The sequence below is a fragment of the Diuraphis noxia genome, unplaced genomic scaffold (assembly GCF_037042655.1).
Source record: "Diuraphis noxia isolate RWA-SAM2 unplaced genomic scaffold, SU_Dnox_SAM2 contig0001, whole genome shotgun sequence".
NCBI lineage: Eukaryota > Metazoa > Arthropoda > Insecta > Hemiptera > Aphididae > Diuraphis > Diuraphis noxia.
In genome coordinates this window covers 57,942,930-57,955,946 of record NW_028301711.1, presented here as the reverse complement: position 1 = coordinate 57,955,946, position 13,017 = coordinate 57,942,930, and the positions used below count along the sequence as shown (strand labels likewise).

The following is a 13,017-nucleotide window of genomic DNA, read 5'->3' as shown; positions in this document are numbered from 1 at the left end:
AGATGAATATATTTAAATGTTATGTTATGTTAAGAAAGTGTTCGTATTATTTCAACAAAATTAAATATTAACGATTATTCAATATATATTTTTTTTTAATTGGTTTTAATAAAAATTCCCATATATTAACCTACTTTTGTTTACCAATTATTAAATTAATAGAATTGATTCGATTTGTTAGAATCTATCCCTTGAGTTAAAAACTAATTTTTTACTGATCAAAAACTCATGAACTGGCACAAATAATAATAATAATAACACGTATTGATATATAACGTTCCGAATCTAAAAATTAAAAATCGTTGACATTGCATTTAAAATTATTTTAATTATTTAATATGAACAATTAATTATTGAACATGTTCATAAAATATTTGAGAAAAAATGATGAGGTAACTTAAAATAAAATATATTTTAACATGATTAGATAAAAATTAAGTTTCGTAATTATCAAGTTAAACATATAAATATATTAGGCTATAAAATAATAACCAGATATATTATTAGCTATTTCGAATATATATACCATAATGTAACTATATAATATATAACCTTCAGTGTTAAATAATTTGGCACTTTAAAACCATTTAGCTTCATTATCATAAATATTCACTATAAGAAACACGTCACTAAAGGATGATTGAACTACCAGAGTTAAGTCATTTAACCTTTATCGTGGTATAACTCATAATACATTGATACATTAATAAAATTACCGCTATACCACAAGCCTTTAGAATGCTCTTTCCAAAACGTGTAACGCATAAAAAAATAGTCTAAAATCAAATTAAATATGTGAATAAATAAAAATATTTAGTTTTAAAATGCTTTTAATGTTACCGATTTTTTTTTGACTAGAGCTATAATGAGAATATTAATAACAGTATTATTTTACAAATAAAAAATATTTCATGGAAAGAAATGATCGATCACAAAAAATTAATATTAATATACAGTAGTGTATATTTAGGTAAAAATAAAATACGATACAATTGATCGATGATCGTATGTATTATCTTAAGTTATGAAATAAATTTAAACTTATATTTTATAAATGAAATCGAACAAATAATTTGTTATCAATCAACGTTACACGGAAACAGGTATCTACATTGAATTAATTGAAGAGATTTATTGAAAATGATTTTATTTATTCATTTATTTACTTTTATTATTGATCTTGAGTAAGGCAATAATGACTATTAGCTATTTTAGGTGGATGAGGATATTGCTTTTTGATCACGTACATGTGTGCAAGGATTTCTTTCTGAGAACCCGAATGGTCACCTATCCAGGAGCTAGTGGCACCGGATGGCGTTGAAACTCAGAATACATTAGTGTCTTAACCAGACTCCACACCAATATTACTGATAATATTTTCCCTAGATTTAACAAGTACTTTCCATGTGATTTCTAGCTTTAAGTTTTTACTATCTTATAATTAATATTTTTTTATTCTAAACATGGGCATAATAATCATATGGTACTTATACTTCTGCTATTCAGTGTTAGTCATTTCTCATTAATGTTATATATTTGATTGGATAAGATTAAAAAAAAAAAAAAAATTAAAAACCTAATGTCTGTCGAGTTAGTAATATCTTAACTTTACTATAAACAGAGTTAAACTGTTTCTCCTTTAACGCTATATCACCTTACAGTATGTAAAGTATTTTTTTTACTTGCCAACAATGAAAAAAAAAAAGACACACGAATGTTGATACTTATAGTAATTATTCGGTTCAATAGATTATAAATTTAATAAAATTCGTTTGAGTATTATGTTTTTTCATTTAATTAGGAAGTAGATATAATAATAATATTACAGAGTAACTAAATTGTGCATAAGAAATAAACAATATTTGGATATGTTAACATTTAAGTTGTGTTTTAATCATTTTATCCTTGTTACCAATAACATAACTGAGCGTGTTATAGGATCCACAAGGTCAAGAATCTTCATGGCCACCACCACCATCTCTTTCTGAAGCGGAGGAACGGACTATAGCACCTGGATATTCTTTTGACTTACCTGACCCACCTACAGAAATGGATCAGATGGATTCAGAGACCGATAAACTCGATATTTCTGATGAAGAAATGAAAGCCACTGGTTTACCATCAGATGATGATGAAAAATCTGATACAATAGCTGGTAGGTAGACACAATTATAGAAAAGTAATTTAGTAATTTAGTAATTAAAAAAACATGAAATAGCATAAAAAAAATCAAAACATTTTGTGAAATTATTTTAAAAGTTGTAATAATTACTTAAATGTTTAGAGTAGTTTACTAGAGTAGATAAGTAAAGACTATAATAGTATAATTAGTTAATTAGTTTTTTGTGATTTTAATTTATAATAATTATGGAATGTTTTCTAGTTATTTTTGTTTTTAATTTTAATATATAATATTATCACTTGTCATGTCTAACATAATTTGCATTATGGCTTGTATACGATTGTATTCCAAAAAAAGTTACTTTATATTAAGAAAATATAACGTATATTTACTAGAGCAATAAGATTTGTGATTATCGTTTTACTTTTTCTTTTAATTATTATTTTACAGAATTAAAAATAGTTTTCTTGGATCAGTGGTTCCTAAACTATAATACACGAAAAGCCACATAGTTGTAAGTCGATACCAGGGTAAAACCAAAAGGGAAATGGTTCATCAAACTAATTTTCTTAAAGTATCTTAACAAATATTTGGTGGTTTATAGCATAAAATATTTTAGCGAATTTCATGTAAATAATATTAATTTGGTAGTAATCCTTGAAATTGGCTGAAATTGTGAGCAAGCAAGTATAATATTATACTACAGTGAAACCTCCTTTAACGGACACCTCCTCCAAATAAAAGACGGAATTTCGGGAACGGTGAAATGTGTACTCACTGTATTTCCCCTCTTAATAGCGGACACCTCAAAATAGCACACGGAGTTCAAGCGACCGAGAGTGTCCGGTATTTAGAGGTTTCACTGTACTAAAATATCAAATGCAGAACTATATTTATTCAGAGAAACTACAGGTTCTATAGGATGTTTAATTTCGATTCTGGACTTAAAAAATTAATTTGTCAATGAGTTCAATAGAGCGTTTTTTCTTACACAAGTAATCCACTACAAGCTTCTCAAGTATACGTTAAGCATTACTTAACTATCCTAACCATATCTATAATCTATTCTATTGGAAAAAAAAGAATAGGCACATTATTTAGTCCATCACTATTCTAGGTTATTTCAAGCACATTGTAGTTGCCAAAGACAAATATAATTAAATTCAGAATACTAATTGATAAGATTATTTACAGATTATGCATGATTTTCATAGGGTTTATAGGGGAAGTCATTATGGAATGTAGACACCAACAATTATAAATCTAGGATAGCCATAATAAAGGGTACAAAAAACTTATAATTATTAAAAATGTATATCGTAATTTATAACTGTCTAATCAGCTGAATATAAAATATATATTGACATTTTGAACACAATATTGTTTAGTCATTTGTGATATGTTGTGACTGGTGAGAAATCTGTTATATATATATATATATATACACATATGAGTGATACGTGAAACGAAAGTTTGGGAACCTCTGCATTAGATTATATCGAAACAATGTGAAAATCGTCAGTATTATCGACTATAATTCATGAGTCTTCATGTAAAAGCGAGTTCACTATTCTTTAAACTCTTAAATGCTGCTAGGCATCATTTAAGTGGGATTAATAATCAATAGTTTAGTTTATAATATCTTTAAATAAAAAATCAACGATATAAAAATATTAATGAATATGATCATCGTTCAGAATATTTATTCTTCATATCTTTAATGTTTTGTCACAGTGTATTATTGGATAGTAATAACCATTTTGGAAAATTTAAAATTTATTATTACCATTATAATATGTAGGAAAATATAAAAATAATATTTCCAAATTTTGGACTTATGACTTATTTCTATATAAAATTAAAAAAAAAAAACACTAAGGATTTTACAATATACCACTGAGAAATATAATACAATTTAAAAAAATTATAATTTATTATTTTCATCAGTAAAAATACATTATTCAAATTAAGCTGTGTAAGAGTTATATTGATTTGTTGTAAATATTAAAATTTATAATTTTGTATTCTTATTTTACATCAATTACTTATTGTTATATAAAGCCATGAACATAACAATTAATTAAAAAACTAATACTCACTTGATTTTGGAAACAGACTATTTTAATATACAACTTGATTAATTACTGAGATTAATATTTTTAAGAACATTAAATTAGATGATGATTTAAATTCATGGCTTATTGAATGATGATCATATTGATATGTAAATTATGTAAGATGTCTATTGAGCTAACTGTTTGGAAACTATGTATTTGAAAATAAAGAGCACATATTATATCCTCGAATATTTACATATGTTTAATATCAATTCCATATTGATATAATTTGAAAACTTTAGTAACAACAGATGCTCTCACTATAAGTAAATATGGTATAATAACAGCCAGAACGGATACATCAAATTTAAGTAAATGTTAAAGTATGTGAGTTTCATTTTAGGTACCTAGAAAGTTTGTTAAAATATAATAAATTATTTTTGAATATTTCTTAAATAATATTATCCAGATTAAGATTTTTCTTTTTTGAAACTCTTATTCAAGTAAAAGCCTACAGTTATACGGTGCATAGACATAAAGAAAATAATTTGACGTGACTATAATATGTGCCTGCACAGTTAAACTAAAATTCAGCGACGACATAAAAGTATAAAACAAGGCACTTATATTTCTATACGTTTTATACTCAAGAAATATGACGTTATTAAAATAGTGGCATTTGAAAATACAGAAATGCTGACATTCAATAAATATAGTTTCTGGCAATCTGACCAATACAAAACGTATAAAGATCCATTACCTAACAAATTATAAAGAATAAAAACCACACTTCCAATTTTATTTCTGTTTGATTTATGTGATTTGGAGATAAATAAATAAATGTAATTTATACAGATATGTTTACAGAATTAAAATAGTTCAAAGTTTAGAGTAAAATATAAACAAACATTGTACGAAAAATTTTAATATTATTAGATATACATACAAAAATTATGATATATTTTGCGGAGCAATTGAATTGGCTCCCCAATACAGGCAGTCAATATTTTACCCTTACTAAGTACCTTTGAATTGGCTCCCAAGAATTTACTATTGAATTGGCTCCCTACCGTTTTTTTTTTCAAAAATTTATTGATTGCCAATATGTTAATAATTTAAAGTACGTATAATTCGTAATTCGTTACACAAAATTATATTAAAAAATTTAAAAAACAGAAAATATTTTACCGAAGTGCATCATTATAAAATTTATGTATATTATATAAATTAATAAATTAAAAAAACAGACAGTATTTTAGCAAAGTGCGTCATTATAAAATGTATACATAAAAATCAATAAGTTAAACAAAAATATTATATTAGACTATTTTTCGGGGTCTATACTTATAATAATTTTTGTATCAGATTGAGTACTATATAATATATATAAAAAGTTGAATATATTTGGATTTTACATCGTAAAAGTAAACGCCTATAATATGAGAATCCCTGGTTAAAAAATAATATTTAACAATTTAAGGAGCCAATTTAAATATACATTTTTCAGGAGCCAATTCAAGGATCGAATTTATATTTACCCAAAATTGGGAGCCAATTCAACAATGGTAGCCATATTTTGAAGATAGGTACTCAATAGATATAATTAATTTTATATTCTGACTTAAAATAATCATTCTTTAAAATATATATACATACAAACAACAATTATTTGATAATTCTCGTGATTTTTATCATAATATTGTTCCGATATTTTATCGATCGAATTGTTTACACACCATATGTAGGTATTATGGATGTGAGTCGTCTTGCGACAACGATCAACAAAATCGAACAAAATAATTCTTCAAAGCTCGTCTCCATCATGTTTACTTTCCATTCAATTTCCTTTTCATTACATATTTTATACATTTTTTTCACCGTTCGCATATGCATGCGTCTCTTCAATCATTTCATTTTTTTTTTTTTTTGTCTTACATAACGCGCGATGTTAAATTGATCCTTTTTAAAAACTATTGACCCCGCTCGCGTCTAGAGTCAATTGATCGTTTGTCGTCGCATTACGATTGTACATCGTTGTCAGGCGCATATTATGTAGAACTGTTTAAACTCAAGAGCACAGCTCAGTCTACTAGCACGCAAACACACAAACACTCTTATATACACAAACTTGTATATGCACCACACGAATCGGAGTTTCCATAGAACGGAGCTGATCGTTTACGACGTTACTATCTCTTTTACGTGCCGGATCCGGACGCCTGACTTCCAAAGTGGTGCGACGGCCTTAGATTACCAAGTAACGCAATTTATTTTCAAAGTACTCATCACTCTATGTACATGCAATATTTTATTATTTTTTTATTTTTTTCGTACAATGAACTGAAAATAACACATAACAACCAAATACGGTAGAAGTAGGTATACTAGTTTTTTATTAGTATCAATAAGTATATTAATTCGTCCACTTGGTAGTAGGTAGATATGTAGATCGGATGTGGATATTAATGATCAGAAAAGGACCGGACAGTTGGGCCGAGGTTTGAAAAATAATACGCGTTGCCTAACCCGACGGCCCTCCTGTGGTGGTCTGCGAAATCGACTTTCTGTATTTCCTATTCTTTTTTTTCTCGAAATATAAATAAATAGACTGAAATTATTACCGTGTTGACCATTTGAATGAAATGTAAAAATACCACCATTAGCGGTCGTGGTATCAACGAGATACGTGGATGAATATTTAATTAGCTTTGCTGCGTTTTAAAAGATGTTTATGAATATTAAATATTTAGCCAGCGAGTGATTCGAGTGTTTCATCCTATGAAATACTTCGCATGAGAATATAATAATATATTCGAGAGACCGTCACCGACCAGTGGTGCGTATACATCGTTATATAGGCTTTCAGTGTTTTATAGAACTTTCCCGACCGCCACGACCAGCAATAGCTGTCCAGTCCTTTTACTCTTTACTTTAAATGGATATGACCTTTTCCATTAAACACATAGATAGTACTTTATCGCATTCTTTCTCCTGTAACAAAGTTTGTTTTTAAATCACAACTTAGTAAACAGCTTTGTGTGGAGCAAATGCATGAATGTATAATAACACATTTTTAACATAATAAAAATAATTAATATGTACAAATTAATTTAATTTAATCAAATGCAATTTATTACTAAATTTTTACTTAATTTTTAAGATTTAATACTAAATAACATGTATTGTATGAGTATAATAATTTTAACTGAAAACTCGAATTCATATCACATTTATAGGTACTAACCTGTTAATCAAAATTTGTTGAACGTCAGATTATCAGAATATATTATTATTCGTAATTATTATGTATATTTTATAAATCACAAGTTTGACATTTTTAAGCTCGTAATAAAAAATGATTACAAACAATGAAAATTTTTATAAAAAGTATTGTATGTTAAAAAAATAAAAATTGAAAAACTATTCATTAGGTAACATCATAATTTATTTGAACCTTTTATTAATTACCTAACTCGATATTTTGTGATCTTAAATTTCACGATTACATATATATATATATATCTACAATTATTTAATAGTGTATTTTTCAACTAAGTAGGTAATTCAATTGATGGTATACTATACTTTTACTTAGTATATTTTATCACCTACATATACTCAATGGTAATGTTAAAGCAATGTTTTAATTTATCACAAATGTTCTTTGCGCTTAATGTTTTATTAGTTTATGTTGATAAGAAATGATTTCATATAACATTATGGTTTTACTAACTATAAATAACTATAAATAACTTAAACTGATCGTACATTTCAAATGATAACACCATAATGAACATTAGTAATGAGAGAAAGGCTTTTATGCAATAAAGTCAATAATAAAATATGCATTTAAAAATATCCAGTGGAATATGACATTATAAAAAGTACGTACTATTTTTACGATGAAAAAATAAATTTTGTCTTTAAATATTTTAATAAAATAATATAATTATTTACTAACTTGGTACATTAGTTAAGTATTTGCTAAAAATAAAATTACACGCACAATTTTTTTTAAAATTTTTTTTTATTATTAATTTTTATTTTGCTCAATAAAATTTTCTATATACCTTTAATCCTCATGTATAAAAAAACAACAATACAGCCGATGCAGATCTGATTATTCATTAAAAATGAATATGCATTATGTATGTAATAGTGTATTATTGAATTATTAACTATTAATGTTATATAAATGTCAAGGGCTTGTCCCGTTTACTATTATAATAAATAAATAAATATCACTCTTGACCTTGATTGATATAAAATATTTACTGAAGTGATTGGTTAAAATATACTCTTATAGTCAAACACACGTCCTTTGAACCCAAAAATGTCAAAATATACAAAAATATGTTCTACAAACATTGATATAAAACTTTATGAATTATAATATGTGCTTAATGTTCTTCTTAAGTATACGATAAAGTTATCTAGGAAAAATATGCAAACGCATAGAAAGCTCTAGAAATAATAGTCATCACATTTAATTGCTTCGGACATGAAATAATTATGAATTCTGCAGTACTAGGTATAGTCTTCTTAATCACAAATAGGTGGAAAATGTGTAGGTATAATCAATATAATATATTAGTAGAAGGATTTTATCAATTGGAAGTGCGTTACAGTTTCTGATTAACTCGATAACGCGGTGTTTTACCAGGTGGGTCTATAAAAATCATCGTTATTAATCGTATAATGATCATTCCCCAAAATTAAGTTAGTAAGATTAATTCTTAAAGTTATTCTCAAACTATCCACCAACCCTTAAAATCGATATTTCTGCTACCATCGCAACTAATTACAATTACTATAAACTCAGTAATTGGATCTATAAAAATCTACCAATCTTGCCAGTGGCCGATTTATCAAGCTTACACACAATCTGAATTTATCACTTTTCTAGCCCCTGATCACGGTGTTCAGCATGTTTCATTAATTGAATAATAATAGTAATTGTAACACACTAATATTGTTAATCGACTAGATGGTACATTTTCATGAGTAGTTAAAACTTTAAATGAATCGAATAGGGATTATTATTTTTTAATAAACATCAACTAGGTAAGAAATTAAGCAAACAATTATGTATTAAATTGTATTAAAATGTATTAAATTATTTTATATGTTTCCAATTTAAATACTATACATTTGACTTTATCATATTATTATTTATTTATTTATTATTTATTATTATAACTTACATGTGAATATTTAAATTGAACATTTTCAAAAATAATTCTATAGCTTATAAATTATATAATAAGAAAATATTTACAACATTACAGATTATTATTCTGATTATTTTTACTATATAATATTGTATTTGATATTAGTTGGTATATATGAAAATATTCACTAGTAATAAATTCAATATAATATAATTTTAAATATATATCATTTATTGAAAGCTTTTTATACCATGAACCATTCACACTATTTTACAGTGAGTCTGTATTGGTTTATTATTTTATTTATTCAGTTACCTGCAATGTTTTTTTAGCCTAATCTAATTTACAAAACTTGAATCATATAAACAATACAGTTTATTAATTTAATTTTAAAAACTAAAATTTGATTAATGATATTATTCAATCAATTTACACTAAAATTAAAATATTTTAATTATAATAATAATGTAGATTATAATATATATCATATACTATCAGCCAATACCTAGGTATATTGTACACATCGTATTCGATTTCTATTAACCACATTTCATGTAATTCCTTTTAAAACGTTCTATATATGTATCAAAAATTAAACTAAATTATTAGTTTATGTGGTTGTATGTAGTGTAACTATTAATTAATCATCAACTAAAATTGCCAAATTTTTATTTGTCGTTAATTAATGATTTGAATAATTTAATTTAAAAAAAATTATAGTGTTTGTATTTTCACCGTAATATATTATCTTATTAAATTTGTAGTGTTTATTATGCATTTAAGTAATCCATAATATTTTGAAACTAAAATGTCAAACAGTAATCTCACCTTTACAGTTTTGTTTTATTTATAGAGTACGTAATAATGCCTATATCCAGCCGAAATGATTTGGCTCTTCTAGTTCTTACTGGTATCACCGGCTATCTTATGATCACGACGATCGCCATTACTTTATTTTTATTTTTATTTTTTATCTATTGGTCATGTGAATTATTATTTCCAGTTCCCATTCACCTCAAATGGACTAGAAACTTGAATAATAATGGAAAACACATTTATTAAATACATACTATTTAAATTAATTTCATTAATTATTATTGAGTTGATTCGTTTCACAATACGCCTTCAATGGCTAAAATAATTTATCGAACAAATACATTTTTATACATTCTCAAAATTATGTATAAATAAAATTTCTTAATTATTAAAAATGAAAAGCTACGAAAAATAGCTGACCATGATCAAATATACTAAGGACTTATCTCACTATATTGTGACATTTTAGCTAGAGGGATAATCTTGTATCATACGATAAATTATATACGAATTACAAAAATAACCAATTATTTTAATTTCAATTTTTTGTTAATACAAATATTTTTAGCTTAAGGTTTTTGCAATATATATAAATATATATATGGAGACATTTAAAAATAATATTTTTTTAATTTATAAAAAGGCAGCGTAAATGCTTTAAAGTTCCATTATTCAACTTCATTAAGGAATATAAAGTGAAAATCATAATTTTGGAAAACAATTTTAGATTTACTATAAATAATTTTTTGTATGTTCTTTAAATTAAAAAAAAAAAAGTTTTTGGCAATAGTAACGAAAAGTATGAACATGACTGGTCAATCTCCCATTTTGGATAATTCAATAGAAAATCTATTTAATAAAAATCATGATGTTTAAAGCTCGTTTATCCATGAAGGATAAAGGATAGCAGTTTTGGACAAATCGATATTCAATTGCAAGCAATGATTGTTAATAGATTATTATAATCTACACTTAAATAAATTGTCATAAAAAATAAATCAAGAAAACTTCAGAAAAATAAATAAGTTTAAACTATTAAATAAATCAATTTAGACATTTTAAGTCATATAATTATTTATGGCTATCTGAATAAGATATAAATGATTTTTTTTGTGAGCTACTTTCTACCTGATACTGTTTATTCAATGAAGTATAAGTATTATTTAATTCTAAGCTTGAATTTCATCAGACGAATAATTGTTATTATTACACCACGCACCTATATCGACATTATATTTATGCATAAGTCACTTCGCACTTGCTAACGTTTTTTGATGTTAAAAACTGAATTCATATTTTGTTCAATGTCAATTTACAGTAATATTTAATTTAAACGAAACATAAAATTTATATTCATATATCTCGTCTATGATGGTTTATGAGTGCTCATAATAGTATGTTTGCTTAGAACTAAAAAGTATTAAATTCCTAGTATTTTTTAGTAATTTGTAATCTGAAAATAACAGATTATGAAAATTCGTGAAATGAGTTTTTCTTAATTCCGGCTAAATAACAGGCAATTATAAAACTTGAAATAATTACACATAGTATTATAGTATATTAATTTACTAGACATTTACACTTCAGACTCGAATTCATGAACTATTTAAAATTTTAACTACTACTCAAACATTTAATTAAACCTATTATGCCGGTATATTTTCTATGATAATTGTTTTAATATTATTTTAAGAGTTATTTCATCTTGGATTGTATAATTTAATTGTGAGTGCATCACTAGTTAAATTATATAGCAAGATTAATATTTGCTGAAATAATAGCAAACGTCATGTTTCAAAATACAAGTGAATATTGTGCATGAAAATGGTTAATATTATTACACACTTTGATCTTGGAAAACACCATTCACACAAAATTATGTGACACAATCATGACGTTTAATGCATTTATTCTTCGTTTTATTTACATAAAACAAACTGATATTTACCAAAATATTACCATAGCAGCAATATAAAACACGTTTAACCGAATAATAACGAAAATAATAATAAAGAAAACAATATATATATATATTTTTTAAATGTACATTTCTCGAGAATTATGCGCTTTTGTTATTTGTCTTAACACCGAGTTGTTATGTACACTCGACAATTATGGAATAATCAAGTTCAAATATTGCAACCATATTTTTAATAATGAAGGTTAAAAAAAAGCAGTGATAATAAACATTTCCAGAGTAAAAATATTTAACGATTCTAAAGGGGGAATGATTTTTAAGTTTTTTTTTCAAAAATTCATGTGTATTAGATACAATTTTGTATTTGATCATTTAATAAGAATATTTTTATAATGTATTGCAAAATTACTTATGGAATCTCCCAAAACTATAAGTATGAAATAAAAATTGATTCACTTTCGTATAGTTTGTATCATTATTTTTAAAATAAATACTTGCCATCGAATTTAAATTTGAAATAATTTACAATAGTAAATATACAAAATTATTTAAAGAAACCGCAGGCGGCGTTTCCCGGCTTTTGCATAATTTTCACCGACACCATAATGCATTTTCATGCATGCACACATGACACCAATATTTCCGTCATGCTAGTGTAGCTCTCTGGAATATTAATTATTTTGACTTCCACGTTCAAATGGTTGTTTTCCGTTTTTTGATAAGATAAAAGGTATATTAAGCTGTGCTGATAGCCAACACGTGCTGGTGTGCAATAGCTTTCTAACAAATTTTCTACTCGTTCCACCGCCCGCCACACACAACCGACGAAATAATATTAGTGTTTTTCTGTATTTTTTTAGAAATCGAAACCTAATAAAAAGGACTACTTGAAGGATATTATTATTCACATAGGTACTGTATATAAATTACACA

The 13,017-nt window shown here is 25.5% G+C and overlaps 1 protein-coding gene across 3 annotated transcripts in view; it reads left to right on the top strand.

The window, feature by feature from the left end:
* Positions 1-13,017, top strand: part of LOC107162271 (uncharacterized) — a 194,081-nt gene that overhangs the window by 168,639 nt on the left and 12,425 nt on the right. For all 3 annotated transcript variants that reach the window (XM_089215586.1, XM_089215591.1, XM_089215595.1), the window contains exon 4: positions 1,939-2,155. In XM_089215586.1, the coding sequence (XP_089071712.1) occupies positions 1,939-2,155 (217 nt within the window). The remainder of the gene's footprint in view (positions 1-1,938; positions 2,156-13,017) is intronic.